The sequence below is a fragment of the Cydia splendana genome, chromosome 25, assembly GCF_910591565.1.
Source record: "Cydia splendana chromosome 25, ilCydSple1.2, whole genome shotgun sequence".
In the NCBI taxonomy this organism is placed as follows: Eukaryota; Metazoa; Arthropoda; class Insecta; order Lepidoptera; family Tortricidae; genus Cydia; species Cydia splendana.
In genome coordinates, this window is record NC_085984.1 from 1,148,354 (window position 1) to 1,165,088 (window position 16,735).

At 41.2% G+C, this 16,735-nt stretch overlaps 1 protein-coding gene across 1 annotated transcript in view; it reads left to right on the plus strand.

The window, feature by feature from the left end:
• The window catches only part of LOC134802582 (uncharacterized), a 115,443-nt gene that overhangs the window by 90,402 nt on the left and 8,306 nt on the right, over positions 1-16,735 (plus strand). The window contains exons 5-6 of the mRNA XM_063775218.1: positions 3,293-3,438; positions 11,124-12,003. Coding sequence (XP_063631288.1) covers positions 3,293-3,438; positions 11,124-12,003 — 1,026 coding nt within the window. The remainder of the gene's footprint in view (positions 1-3,292; positions 3,439-11,123; positions 12,004-16,735) is intronic.

The following is a 16,735-nucleotide window of genomic DNA, read 5'->3' on the forward strand; positions in this document are numbered from 1 at the left end:
GGATATATAACAACAATATATCCAAAAATCATCACTTTCTGGGATCCTAAAATAATTCAGGTCATAATGGGTTAATTAACGTACCGAACCGGTTGCTGTCCGGTACGCCTGTCTGTTACAGCTTTTACTTTGTCCTTTAAAAACGTGTCCAGACGACAAAATCAAATTGCCAATATCATCCACACGTAATATACAATTTCATAAGTGCTTATTACATCCTACACGGCCGCCCAGTACTTTTTGTAAGGAACCCAACTCTGGCTTTCCTATATAATGTTGGGTCAGCGAGCCAATGTTCTTGAATTTATTTTTGCGTCCACTCCACACAATTGATCGAAAAACTATCCCGTCTGGACACCTACTGGCGGTAATCACGCTGCTCCGCACATAAACTAACACACACAGTTCCACTAGGTACAGCCAGGGTCCAGCATCAGCTCTATCTTGGGTACTGCTCTTCCAAGGTCTCATTAAGACGTGTCAGATGGCCAAAACAGCGTGTGCCTATGTTGCAACAAACCTGAGTTCCACTAGGTACTGCCAGGGTTCAGCATGAGTTCTATCTTGGGTACTGTTCTCCCAAGTGCTCATCATGACGAGTCGGATGTCCAAAATAGCGTGTGTCTATGTTGCATCAAACCTGATCGAGTTCCACTAGGTACAGCCAGGGTTCAGCATCAGCTCTTTCTTGGGTACTACTTTCCTAAGTTCTCATCAAGACGAGTTGCATGACCAAAACAGCGTGTGCCTATGTTGTATAAAACCCGAGCTCCATTAGGCACTGTCAGGGTTCAGCATCAGCTATCTTGGGTACTGAAAGTACTGATCTACCCAGTGATCATCATGACGAGTCGGATATCCAAAACAGCGTGTGTCTATGTATGTTGCATCAAACCCGAGCTCCACTAGGTACTGCCAGGGTTCGGCATCGGCTCTATCTTGGGTACTACTCTCCTAAGTGCTCATCAAGATGAGTCGGATGAACAAACCATAATGTGCCTTTGTTACACCAAACCTGAGTTCCACTAGGTACTGCCAGGGTACTCTGGGTCATTTTGCTGAACTGCACGCCGACGTTTCGATTGGCGTGCAGTTCCCATACAAGTTGCAGTCGGGTTGTAGTCCGTCTGTATCGGCCCTAAGTCACTGAAGTTTGTATTAATTATGCTTATCTTTATTTATAATTTTAGCAGTTCCAAGCAATAGTAACACTAAAGGCGCCATTCATTAATTACGTAAGACAATTTTTGCCAGCTTTTGACCCCCTCCCACCCCTATGTAAGAAATAATAAGAATAGGCTGACCCCGTCCCCCTCCCACCAATATAATTTATTTTCAAAAAAATATTTTTATGAATGTTTATTTGTACCTGCACAAAGGTACTTGAGCTCGTTTAAGCTAACTCTGCACCGTGTTTGATAGCATAGAGTGTGGAAGTATTATTTTAAACGTCATAATTTCATAGAAATTAAAAAAAATATCGCATCTTTGTGATCTTACTTAAGAACTATGAAAACCCCCTCCCGCCCCCTTGTAAGAAAACATAAGATATGTTCGACCCCCCTCCACCCCAAAATCGTCTTACGTAATAAATTAATGGCGCCAAAACTGTATCTCGAACTGAAAATACCCGATTTAAGTTTGCTAACACAACATGACTGATCATCACATCGTCAGCGTCACAAAACATACGAGTAAATTAACAATCAATCAATCAATCAAAAATATACTTTATTCATGTAGGCCTAGCAACAAGCTCTTATGAATCGTAACTAACCTCCGCAGTACAGCAAGATTGATTGTTCTAGTAGGTATTCACAAAAACTTAATTGCTAAAATGGGAATCAAACCAAGTGAAGCGAGGTGGGTTGAATCCAAAATTGTACCCACTTTGGTATTCATCGTTGTTAATGGCGTAAGCGCCACCGACATTATTGAACTTGAAAACACCACATAGGTATCGTATTGTCTGAATACCCACAACACAAGCCTTCTTACTTAATCAATTTGTACAAGAATGTCCAATATTTATTTATTACTAACGCCATCTGTTAGAGAAAGAAATAATTAACATTAGCACGAATGTTAATTCATCATTTTGCCAACAGATGGCGATAGTAGTAATACAAAGTGTTATTACTTTATTTTATTTTTTTAGGTTTATAAAATGATATTTTTATGTTTGATAACACATCTAGACATGAATTTAAATTACTATGTTAAATTTCAAACCTAACAGTGCAGTAGTTTTTCCGTAAAGTGTACCACAAGAATGTTCGTCGATTAGTGATAGGGCTCGCTTCGCTCGCCCTAAATATGAAAAGTGCGGTGAATAGTGTGCACTACCTAGTACCCAACCGCAACTCCAGATCTATACCCACATCTTAAAGGCACATTCATTGTAAGTTTTTAGTAATATCTAAGTAATTTACGAAAGTGTTTTATACATATTATGTGTAACTGCATCGCAGACTAACCATTGACCTGTATTGTTACAGGTGCCTTTTTATTTAAATCAATAAACACCCTACGTCGTCCTGGATCCTGCCTTTTCATTCCCATAATCTCGTGAGGCTCCATCAGCTGCCCCCTCACAGTTTATAACCGCTTATGGTGACCGTTCTAAGCCCGTTTTAAACTCGTTGCCATATATCTTGCTCGCTCTTGCCAGTCTTATAACTATTCGCTTGCTCTTTCTGACGAGTCCTGCTCTTGCGAATAAAACGCGGGTACTAAGGGGATATGAAACGCAGATGCTACGGCGATTAGAGGCGGATGCTATGGGGATGATACGCGGTTCCTACGGGCACTAAACCCGTTATGTACGGATATGAAACAATGTGGACACGGTATAGTGGGCATAGTAGTCCGTATCGCATTAAATTCCGTGCCTGATACGTTCACAGCACGGTCATGGTATGATACGGTGTAGTGGGCAGAGACCTTTATGTGGCTGGCCAGGCCGAACTTGCTCTTAAATACTTTATTGCACGCGTGACAATTGTTCATTACTTTCCGCACAGCACTTCTAACATCCGTTCACTTCAAAATACCTACATAAGTTAAGCGTGCTCTTAGACCAGTTTACCCTACATGGTTTTATTTAAATTGACTAAATATCAACTAATTTCCCCGGTGTCTGATTGAGTTAAAAAATTATAGGTCCTTGCGTTATTCCGACGACAATAGTATAATATGCCATTTAGCATGAAGTTGAGATGATGCACTCGGAAGGTAGCCAAAGAAAGAGCTACTCGAGGAGGTGATCACAGCAGTATGCTCTCTGTTGCAGTTGTCAAGTCGACACGTGAACAGGAGATGAACTGGAGTAAAATCCCGTTCGCCACCAAGCCGGGCTCGGTTGTTATTTCGATCCGGGGTAGCCATAACGCCGTCCTCTCCGTTCGCGAAAACTTTCATGGAGATGAAAAAGACATGGTAATTAACAAATCACAGATATTGAATCTGAATTAAATATAAAGAACATTCACAAACTGACCGAGAATTTCTGGTAACTTTCATAAGAAAATTCTCTAATAATTTTCCACTTAGAAAGTTCCCGTTCAGAACTTCAGATTTGGGATTATTATTATTACTCAATGCCTTGTGTCAATGCCAAGTGCAGACCAAATCAGAAAGTCGTACTTCGAACCAATTTACCAATTTAATAGAGTGTATGTGATTACTTTATAATATACAATATATACAGTGGTACCACTAAACGAAATTAATAACTAGCTTAAGACGAAACAGGAGCTGAGTTTTAAATATTTTAGGTAAATATACCCGTCTCGCTAACGGAAGCGGCACCTAAAAGTAATATGCGATAAGGACAAGGCGAAAAATCATGCGTAAAAATCTCAAAAATCGAGGTTTCGTACTCTTCTGTTTCCTCCTCCATAACTTGACCAATCGTAACCAAATTTGGAAATGTAAATGATTATGAAATTATCTGTGTCGGACCGTTTTGCTTTTTTGGCTAATTGATATCAGTTTTGAATGCCACGCCTCTCATTACGGCATAGTCAATTAGGCCATTTTGGCCATTTTTGAAGGGCTCTAGCGGCTTAAAAAACAAAAATATCAAAAAAAGCAAAACGGTCCGACACAGATATTGACAATATTAATCTGTGTTGAAAAAATCATTGCTCTAGCTTCAAAAACCACGGAGGAAAACGAGGAGTACGTTTGTATGGAGAAATGACCACTCCCGTTGGCTCTTAAATCTAAAATAGGCCCCTGAGGCAGGTCATTGTACCAAGGATGCTGACGGCATTTCCTCGCTGTATCGCAATGCTGATACGATGTGCGAGGTAGCCGCCAGCTCTTCGGTCACCAGTTACGCCAACCAGACGCTTCGCGATTTCTGCAAACAACTTATGCGCGCTGGGATCCCATGGACATAGAGTTTCAACTCTAAATGGTACAATATTAGATTACTAACCTACTTCCATTTGACATAGAAATTTGATATTTGGTATCAAGGTAAACTATTAGGTGTGTATAAAGGGAAAAAATTGAAAACTGAAAATTGACTGAAATTTGGATGGAAAAAATCATAATATATAGGTCGACCGAAAGTGCGATTTTGTGTCTTTAGCAAGCTGTCAGGTACTACAAGGACAGGAACACGCCGATCTATGCGTGCTTCCTGGACTTGTCAAAGGCGTTTGACCTGGTTGTGTACGACAAGCTATGGGACAAGTTTACAAAAACGGGAGTGCCCATTAAATATGTCGCATTGCTTAAACATTGGTACAACAGCCAGGTCAATCGAGTGAGATGGGCCGGAGAGGAGTCTGACGAGTACAGACTACAATGTGGGGTGAGACAGGGAGGGCTAACATCACCTCTCCTTTTCAACCTCTACGTAAACGAGTTGATCGAGGCACTCAGCAGGGCACATGTCGGTTGCCATATAGGTAATGTGTGTTTTAATAATATAAGTTACGCGGACGACATGGCCTTGCTGGAGCCCTCGGCTGATGCGGTACGACAGCTCATCAATATATGTGAGGAATACGCCAAGCAACATGGTCTAAAATACAACACGGCCAAAAGTGAGCTTCTTATTTTCAAAGCTCGTAAGTATAACCCGTCTACGGAGCCGAGGATCATGTTGTGCGGCGCACCTCTAAAAGTTGTAGATCACTTCAAGTATCTGGGGCATATGCTCACAATTGACGCTCTTTAGAGCTTACTGTCAGAATTTCTACACGTGCAGCCTGTGGGTGAAGTTTATACAACGAGCCTATAACGCATTGCGCGTTCAATATAATAACATCTTGAGGATGCTGTTGCGGCTGCCGAAGCACTGTAGTGCGTCCGGATTGTTCGCCGAGGCGCGAGTAGTTGACTTTTTCGCCATTAGGCGGAAAAGAATCGCCTCCATGCTGAGGCGGGTGCGCGGCAGCAGCAACAGTCTTCTCAGGGTGTTGGCCGAGCGCCTCGACTGCCCGATTACAAAGTTTTGGGTGGAGGTGGCAATTGGGAGAGCTAAATAGAGCATGGCAACCTGCGCTCCTCGTCTCGCAATGGCCACGCCAAATACTAGTTTTTAGTCATTAGTTTTCATTTTTATATTATAGTTTTCATTCGTTCTTTTATTTTTAGTAATTAACATTGTTTTTAAGTTTATACCTACTAATAACGCTATGGATCAATGATCTGAAATAAACGATTTTTATTTTTTATTTTTTTATAGGTACATAATAAATATACTTAGATAATTATTAGATTAAATAAGACTTATAGGCCAAAAAGCTAACCCACTTCCAGGTGACCTAGAAACTTGATATTTGACAGTAAGGTGAGGTAGACTATTATTAGGTGTTTATAGAGGAAAAAAATTAAGTTAAAAAAGTTTTAAGTCAAACGGTTTTATTTTCATCAGAAAGTGTGTAAAAACTAGAAAATAAAAATTATTATAGTAATCGGAGTCTTATATACTTCCTATGCTCCTTTCTGGACAGTAATCATGCAAGACGGGTAGCAATGTAGTCTTCTGGAGTCTGATTCTAAACGCCACTTTAGACACTATGTCAGTGATTAAAGTATTAATCGGATTTTTTTCTCAGACTAAAATAAAAACGTGGGGCGTTAGAAGAAAATATAATACATATATTTGTAAAAGAAGATCTTAGTAAACATACCCGTAACTAGAAAACATAATATAATTTTACTTACGTCATATAATTACGCCTTCGGCTCTACGCGGAGCTCGGCCGTCAGCCTTCGCAATAATGACACTTGTACCATTGTTCTGTGTTTGAGCACTAACCTTCCGGACGCTTCGGGCCTTCGGCCCTACGCGGAAGTCGGCCTTCGGCCTTCGCAATAAAGACACTTGTACCATTGTTGTTTGAGCACTTACCTCCCAGACGCTTCGGGCCTTCGGCCCTACGCGGACCTCGGCCTTCGCATTTAGACACTTATACTTTAGTTCTTTGTTTGAGCACTAACCTCCCGGACGCGAATTTACAAAGCCTATACTAATAAGGTTCAGATGCGAACTGAACTGGATTAGCTTTTATTTGGACAAAACTTGACAAAACCCTAATCGCGAATTTACAAAAGCTATACTTAGTCTGTTCGAGATTCTGAAAACGGTGAAAAATAGAGATACTACTTCTAAAAATACGTGTGATACCTCATTAGATTCGTCATGATGCCTAGAAAAATATATTCGAAGCGTGTATTAGCACACAAAAAATATCAAAAGTTATAAACAAAAAAGGGGGAAAAAGTAGATATTTTTTATTTCCCCAATATCTCAAAAAGTATTAATATTTAAGAAACCAAAATTAATATTATAAAAGAGGAGGATATTTCCAATAAAACATTCCATACTTGCAGAACTGTATCTCCGTTATTTATACTCTATATTCAACGCTGAACACAGCCCTCCGCGCCTCATTTAACACGTTCTAAGCCTCGTGCGGCGCGTGCGCGCCCTGTCAGCAAAAGACGCGTTAACCAATAATTTGCATTAACCCAAATTCAGTGTACTTTTCGGATCGGATAATTATAACATTTTATAACATAACTTTCAACAATATGGTGCGCGCCTCGCGCGTGTCGTGAAAAGGCGATTACGTAACATTAAATATAATTTTAAAGGTATTAAATATTCATTTTTTTATTAATTATGGTGTATTTAAAACATGTCAACAAATGTACTACTTGTAGAAATTTATCTTAGAGTTATTTTTTCAACAAGTTAGGCGATTATTACTTAACAAAATTTTCTCGAACATCCTTCTTTAATTAAAACGAAAAAAAATGTATAAATAACTGTCGTAAAATTATGTCGCTCTTTAGAGCCCTTCTCATATACATGCTCAATAAGATCACGATATAAATTGTGGGGATCTTTCTCTTTTACTCCAATGAAAGCGTAATAAGAGTCATCATCATCATCATCTCAGCCATAAGACGTCCACTGCTGAACATAGGCCTCCCCCTTGGACCTCCATACGTGCCGGTTGGAAGCGACCCGCATCCAGCGTCTTCCGGCGACCTTAACAAGATCGTCTGTCCATCTTGTGGGTGGACGTCCTACGCTGCGCTTGCTAGTCCGTGGTCTCCACTCGAGCACTTTTCGACCCCATCGGCCATCTTCTCTGCGTGCAATGTGGCCTGCCCATTGCCACTTCAGCTTGCTAATCCGGTGGGCTATGTCGGTGACTTTAGTTCGTCTACGGATCTCCTCATTTCTGATTCGATCACGTAGAGAAACTCCGAGCATAGCCCTCTCCATAGCTCGTTGAGCGACTTTGAGTTTTGAGATGAGGCCGATAGTGAAAGACCACGTTTCGGAGCCGTAAGTCATCACTGGTAACACACATTGATTAAAGACTTTCGTCTTGAGGCACTGAGGTATGTCGGACGAAAAGACATTACGTAGTTTCCCGAACGCTGCCCAACCGAGTTGGATTCGGCGGTTGACCTCTTTCTCGAAGTTGGACCTACCTAATTGGACTACTTGTCCTAGGTAGATGTACGAGTCAACAACTTCGAGTACCGAGTTCCCAACAGAGACTGGGATGGGCACAACATTGGCATTTGACATAAGTTTCGTCTTGTCCATGTTCATTTTCAAGCCCACCCGTTGTGAAACTCGGTTGAGGTCATCGAGCATCATGCTGAGTTCCTCCATCGACTTTGCCATGACTACGATATCGTCGGCAAACCGAAGGTGAGTGATGTATTCGCCGTTGATGTTGATGCCAAGTCTTTCCCATTCCAGGAGCTTGAAGGCGTCTTCCATTACGGCAGTAAACAGTTTCGGAGAGATAACGTCTCCCTGCCTTACGCCTCTTCGCAATGGAATCGCCCTCGTGCTCTGCTCCTGTACTCGGACCGACATGATGGCGTTACTATACAAACACTTCAACACTTCGATGTACCGATAGTCAATATGGCATCGCTGAAGAGACTCAAGCACCGCCCATGTTTCCACCGAATCGAAGGCTTTCTCATAGTCCACAAACGCTAAGCATAATGGCAAGTTATACTCTTCGATCTTCTGTATAACTTGCCGCAGCGTATGGATGTGGTCTATGGTACTATAGCCTTTTCGGAAACCGGCTTGTTCGGGAGGCTGGAAGTCATCAAGTCTGTGTTCGAGACGGTTCGTGACGACCCTTGAAAACAGCTTATAGACATGGCTCAGAAGCGTGATGGGTCTGTAGTTCTTCAATAGGTTGTTATCACCTTTTTTGAAGAACAGCACCACCTCGCCTCTATTCCATGTTTCAGGCATTATGCCCTCGGACAAGACGGAATTTAAGAGCTTCTGGAGGACTTTAAGTACCGGTGTTCCACCCGCTCTCAGAAGCTCTGAAGTGATGCCCGGCACCTTGTTGTTCTTAAGCTGCTTCAAGGCCATCCTAATCTCGTACAGACTGATGTCCGGGATATCTTCGGTGTAATGTCGGGACAGCTTGGCTCTTGGATCTCCTACCAAGCTGTCAACGGGCTTTGCGATCGAAGTGTATAACTGTCCATAGAACCTCTCGATCTCACCTTAAACCTCCGCTTTGCTCGACGCTATGCTGCCATCTTCCCGTTTCAGCTTTGTCAGCTGGCTTTGCCCAATAGACTTGTCCTTTGCGAACACTTTGGAGCCTTGGTTTCTCTCAATAGTCTCTTTAATACGGTTAGTATTAAAGAGACGCAGATCATGTCGCAAGGACTTAGATATACGTCTATTGAGCTGCGTATATGACTCCGCGTCATCGGGAGACTGCAACTGTAGCGAGCGTCGTTCAGCCATGAGGTTTAAGGTTTGCTCGGTCAATTTCTGAGGTCTATCTTTACGGCGGGGTCTAAAAAACTTAGACCCTACTGTGTGGACAGTTTCCACTAGCCCGTCGTTGATTTCGTCCACTGAAGCCAAGTTCTCTAGGCAAGCAAAGCGGTTAGAGAGCTCGAGTTGGAAGCTTTCGGGGTTTTGAACATGGGCTCGAGTAGGTCGGAGCGTAGACTTCATCAGGCTGGACCTTTCAAGTTTAATATTGATATTCAGTGTGCCTCTTACGATTCGGTGATCACTACCGGTCTTTACCCTGTTGATCACAGAGACATCACTGAATATCCGTTTCTTGTCGGTCATGATGAAGTCTATCTCGTTTCTCGTGGAACCGTCAGGACTCATCCAGGTCCATTTCCTGTGAGGCGGCTTCTGGAAGAAAGAGTTCATCATGAAGAGTTCCTCTCTCTCCAGAAAGTCGGCCAGCCTCTGACCCCTAGGGTTCCGTTGCCCATACCCAAATTGCCCCACTCTCAACTCATTCCCGCTTCTCTTGCCCAACTTTGCGTTGAAGTCCCCCATAACAACAGTAAAGTAGGTTTTAGAAGTATGTATGGCCCTACTTACGTCCTCATACATAGCTTCTACTTCATCATCGGAGTGTGACGAGGTCGGTGCGTATACCTGAATGACCTTCAGCGAATATCTTTTGGATATTCTGAGTATTAGGTATACCACCCTGCTCGACACACTGTCGATGGTTATTATGTTGTTTACGAGGGACTTGTGAACGAGAAACACGACACCACCTTGGGACTGTTGGTCGCCCTCCCGGTGGTAGAGCAAGTTACCAGACTTCAGAGTTGTCGTGTCCTCCCCCTCTCTACGGACTTCGCATAACCCTACAATGTCCCAGTGTAACCTGCTCAGTTCCTCTTCCAGCTCGCAGATCTTTTCGTCAGTCCTCATAGTGCGTATGTTGTGTGTTATCAGGGCCAGTCGTCGTCGGGGCGGGTAGCCGTATCTTTGCCGGAGATTCTTAGCACCCCTGACCCCGCTAATGTCCTGACCGCTACCATAGCCAGAGCACCGGGGGTCGCCGGAACCTCGGGGCCGTGGTTTTATTGTGCTCATCATGATGGGGGGTGAATGCCATAATCGCCACGCTTGGCAGGCGGGTTGGCGATCGCAGTCGAGTGCACCGAATTTGAGGGACGCTGCTGCCCGTCCACCGGTGGTCTTGGACGTAGTTTAAGGACATACCCGGGTCCTTTTGGACGTAGTTTAAGGACATACCCGGGTCCTCTTGGACGTAGTTTAAGGACATACCCGGGTCCAGGACATACCCGGGTCCGGGTAATTAGAGTAACAGAGAAAAATGCCCGCAACTTGCGAACTTCGATTTTCGCGGTTATAGCCCTGATATCTTTTAAGATTCTGCAGCATCAGGATTTGAAGATCCAAGGTAAAAAATATTGATAATATCATTGTCACGGGGTCTTGATACGCATGCCAAATTTCATCGAAATTGGTTAAGTAGAAGTGGTCGAAAAATCGATTGCAAGATTTGAAGCACATTATATGTATATACAGAGAAGAAACGGGGTCAAGCTAAATAAAACCGTTTAACGTTTAAAAATCTGAAAACTGAAAGCCTAGTTAGTAGTTACCTACTTCGAATGAAACACTCATGTCATAAACGTATCTTTAACTCTATGTTTACAAATACCTCAGGTGTTTTCAGTCTCGGAGTCAATAATCGACTATTTTTATTTACCTTACAACCATCGTAAAACATTTGATATCAATCTTTATAAATACGTAACATGATGGTTAAGATTAACAGTTGACTCGTTCGGTCGTGTTCCAGGTGATCCTCGACGGCTTGATTACAAACAAGACACGCTTACAGAGCGGGTTTTATGGAAAGACTATGTATAACCCCGATAACAGCTCCCGCGGGCTCGGCGGGCCTGGAGCCTGGAAGGAGTACCTCTTGGTTGCGCACCCGAGCTCCGGCTTGTTCATAATGTCGCAGGCGCGCCAGTACGCCTGGGATAGTCACTTCTACCTCAATGACACGTTCCCCGCCCCCTGGGAATTCAAGTACATCGACGTGGCGGGTGAAAAAAGTGATATAACCTTCATAATCCAAGGTGTGTACACGAGCGCGGCTGCTATTTATTGTGATATAACCTTCATACTCCATGGTGTGTACACGAGCGCGGCTGCTATGTATTGTGATTTAACCTTCATACTCCATGGCGTGTACACGAGCACGGCTGCTATGTATTGTGATTTAACCTTTATACTCCATGGTGTATACACGAGCGCGGCTGCTATGTATTGTGATTTAACCTTCATACTCCATGGTGTATACACGAGCGCGGCTGCTATGTATTGTGATTTAACCTTCATACTCCATGGTGTGTACAGGAGCGCGGCTGCTATGTATTGTGATTTAACCTTCATACTCCATGGTGTGTACACGAGCGCGGCTGCTATGTATTGTGATTTAACCTTCATACTCCATGGCGTGTACACGAGCGCGGCTGCTATGTATTGTGATTTAACCTTCATACTCCATGGTGTGTACACGAGCGCGGCTGCTATGTATTGTGATTTAACCTTCATACTCCATGGTGTGTACACGAGCGCGGCTGCTATGTATTGTGATTTAACCTTCATATTCCATGGTGTGTACACGAGCGCGGCTGCTATGTATTGTGATTTAACCTTCATATTCCATGGTGTGTACACGAGCGCGGCTACTATTTATTGCGGCGGCTCGACCGTTTATGCTAATTAGTTAATTTTTAACCCCCAACGCATTAGGGTGTTATACTTAGTCAGGCAGTGCGGCACTGACCCCTGTCATATTATAAACTGTAACTGGCCCCTGGTGAGGCCAAACAGTATAATAAACCATATATAAAAAAAAATACTTAGTCAGGTCATTAAGTTCTGTCACAAAGGTTTTGACTGACAACATGTAATTGGCCCAGTTAAATTAAGGGTTTCACCTCGGAATGAAAGATAATAAGCTGGAAACTCGTATACACCTTCGTTATGACGTGTTAAATAGACATGTGTAAGTAATGCGCGTAATATCACAAATGAGATATCACTCGAACGCGTAATATTGCATTACGCATCACTCCGAGAAACCAAGCATTTCTCCAAATATCACTCGAGCGCACGACCGGTCGAAGAATATTTTTTTTTTTTTTATAAATACATTTACACGACATTACAGTGAACCAATACGTCGTGAAACCAACACTACATATAACAACATATAACAATTGATACTATTTACATTACATGTCACACACGGATAACAAACGTTACGTTACACTCGAAGGCCTAGCATCCATCACCTCACAGAACCTCAAGCATTCGTTTCTCACAGCCGCCCATCGCCATGCAATCAGATCGCATTCCGGTGCTGACGTCAAGAGCGCATTAAGTAGAGAGAGAGCGCGCGGCAGTAGCGAGTTCTTTCGCGACACAGTTCGCGCAGCCGGCACAGCTAAAAGAACGCGTCTCCAAGGCCTGAGCTCTATTCTGGAGACACCTGGAACAAATAGTCGCACGAGGCGGCTAACTAGTTCCTGACAATCCGACGCTCCGCGCAGTGTTCGACACGCAGTAATTATCAAATTAAAAGTCCGTCTGACCTCCAATGAGTTGTATCCAAGGGTTCCCAAGAGGTACTTGGTTGGATATAAAAACGGGTAGTACCCATAAATCTTTTTGTACAAAAACCTTAAGAAAGCCTTTTGCACCTTCTCCAGCAGCAACGCGTACGTTGATTCATGTGGTAACCATGCGATCGATGAAGCCTCTAACTTGCTCCTAACCAAGGCGTTATAAACTAGCTTAATAGCCAGTGGATCTTTGAAGTTACGCATGTTGCGGATTACAAAGCCCAGTCTTCGATACTTAGCAGTCGGTAGCAAGTGACACTATATGCTCGTGGAATGTGAGACGCGTATCGAAGACCACACCGAGATCCTTAACAGAAAACACACGATTTAATGGGCTCTGATCCCAGAGATATAGATTGACGCGCCGGTACGAAAGGTCCGTTCAAGTCTATACACAGTCCGCGTAATCGTGTAATGAGTAAATGCGACGTGATGGTGTGATCCTTTGGTATCCCGCTCGCACTCGCACTTGTATGTGATAACTGTGATTAGTGTGCCGTTGCCATCTGTTCAGGTTCACGTTCGGGTAAATGTTTCGAGTGATATGTGATGTGATATCTCAGTGTAATGTTACGTTGACGAAAAAGTGATGTGATATGGCATTACTTTTTGAAGCACTGTTTCGCGCATGTCTAGTGTTAAAAGGTTCTCTTAAAAGTCGACGTATATATCGTGTGCGCGTGAGAAGTTGAATAGTTGAGTTATTCAAGGTCAAATGTCATAAAAATCGGTTTTTCGAGGATATCAAAATTTCTATAGCTCCGATGTTTTTTACATGTAGGTAAGAGTTGTAGAGCATAAAATTTTCAACCAGTTAGGTATCAAAAATGTTTTCATGCGATTAGCCGCTTTCAAGATATATATACGGCATAGAAAGCGCAGCGGCCAGCCAAACGCACTATGACGCAAGGTTAGCTGGTAATCTCAGTGAATAATAAATTATATAAAGTTTTTTAATCCTTAAAATGACAATTGTTGGTCATAAATAGATTTTGAAACAAAAGTTGCCCCTCCTGTGGACATTAGTTAACAGCTTGTGTGCATATTGTAATGATTTTATTATATAGTTTAATATAAAAAGGGTACCCCTTTACACAGGTTTAATCAGAAAATTATGCTTTATAGCCTTTAGGTATTTCTACAGGAAAGAGGAAGATTTTAAGTAATAATAATACACGAAAATTGTTTAACAAGCTTTTATTTAACTCCCGATGTTCGTATGTAACTATGAAACTTGGCTATAAAATTCAACTCAAATCATTCAAGCTGATCTGCCGAAATCCAACTTATTGATTATAAATGTATACTACCCAAATAGTAAAAGGGAAATTGAAGTTTTCTATTCCTGTTTAAATAAACTCCTAAAATTAATCTCTGTAAAAGATAATAACAAAAACATTGTAATCGGAGGTGATTTTAACATAGATTTCCATCTTAACAATAACAATAAGTCTAGACTATCCAACCTCATGCTCGCACATAACTTCCATCAAAGAGTACACGGACCCACACGCGTCACACACGGCAGCTCCTCATGCATTGATTTAATATTTACTAATTTTAAAATGAATGATTCCAAACTTAATATTCAAGAACTAGGATTTTCAGACCATAGAGGTATCTTGATCGCCACCCCTATAATTACAACTAAATTACAAAACTGGACAACCAGTAAAAGAATTTATAATAAAATTAATATGCAATTATTTAAAAACGAACTCGCAGCAATAAACTGGAATAATATTTTCTCAATAAACAAATGTGCAAACGACAATTATAACTCATTTGATGATACATATTATGAACAAAACATTAAACAAATGCATTCCAAAGAAAACTATAAAAATACAATCTGAAAAATCCCGTCTAACACCAGGATTAAAAATATCCTGCCGTAATAAAAGGGCCTTAAAACTACTTGTGACACAATCACGAAATATAACTCTTCAGAATTATTATAGACAATATAGTAAAGTTCTTAAAAAGGCAGTATACACGTCAAAAAAACTAAATAATAAGCAAAAATTCTATAACTCGGACAATAAAACTAAATCCATGTGGCAAATTATAAATACATACAGAGACTAATAAACATAAACCAAGAAATAATAAAAATATCCAAATCAAAACGTTACATAACGATCTGCTTAATAACCCTAAAGAGGTCGCAAATTTCTTCAACGACTTCTTTTCCTCTATCGGAAATTCGTACCAAACGTCTGCAACTAAAATTTCACTGATAAATACGACCAAAAACTCATTTTTTCTTAGCCATGTTGAACCAGAAGAAATGCATACAATATTAAAGAATCTAAAAAATAAATCATCCTGTGGCATTGATGAGATCCCTCCCACATTAATAAAATATTGTGCAGAGATCCTAACTATCCCGTTAACTATATTAATAAATCAATCGTTTTCAGAAGGCTCTTTTCCAGAAGCCCTAAAAATTTCATTAGTAAAACCTGTTTATAAAAAAGGAGACAGTACAGATGTGAATAACTACCGACCCATAGCTCTGTTACCTACATCAGCAAAAATATATGAAACCGCCATGACAAAACGTCTCTACTCCTTCTATGAAAAATTTAATATTTTAAATGAAAATCAAAACGGCTTTAGGATAAACCACTCTACAACCCTCGCAGTTTACAAGTATGTCAAACAAATTATAAACGTAATAAATGATAAAAACTATGCAGTGGGCCTCTTACTTGATATGAGTAAAGCATACGATAGAGTCTGCCACCAAATCTTGTTAGACAAACTTTACAATACAGGAGTTAGAGGGATAGCCCTAAAATGGTTTAAGTCATACTTTACAAATCGCTTTCAATATGTAGACATACAAAACGTGAACTTTGAGACTGGACAAATCCAACATTTCAGATCTGATAGAGTCCCGGTAACAGGCTCTATACCCCAGGGTAGTGTCTTAGGCTGCCTATTATTCCTAATATATATAAACGACCTACCTGACATATTAGACGACCATTGTACGCTCTTTGCCGATGACGTTTCCGTACTAGTCTCCTGTAGTGATAGCCATGATGGTACAACTAAATTAGAGTCTAAATTAAATTCCATTACAAATTGGTTACAAACGCACAATCTACAACTTAATCTCAAAAAAACAAAAGTTATCCAATTCAAACCTTGTCAAAAAGCCATATTGCCATTAAACATCAGTTTCCAGAACACACAAATAGACCATGTAAATACCGCCACTCTATTAGGATTAGATCTAGACAGTAATAAATATATGACCTGGAGATCCCACACACAAAAACTATCAAAAAAGTTGTCTTCTTTCATCTACGCGCTTCAACATCTTAAACGCGTTACGGACTTCGAGACTGCACTCACAGCATACTCTACGCATATGCCTATTCTAGGTTATCTTACGGTTTCGTTTTGTGGGGAAATAGTTGTGATGTTGAGACAATTTTCATATTGCAAAAAAAATGCATTAGAATACTGGTAAATATTGATCAACTAGATTCCTGTAGACCTCATTTTATTAAGCACCAGATCCTCACCCTTGCCTCGATGTACATCTTTGAAACAAACAAATTTGTCAGAAAACACATCAACCTTTATTCACCACTAATAGACAATAGAAGAAACAACCGAAATTTAAATAAATTAGAATAGGGAATATTAGGCAAAGCTCTGCGTAGATGGCACCTTTGTGGCACATACAGTAAACAAACCACATTAACACATGGCCTACCGCGAAACAAGAAAATCGAAATTTCGTTATCTAATCTCT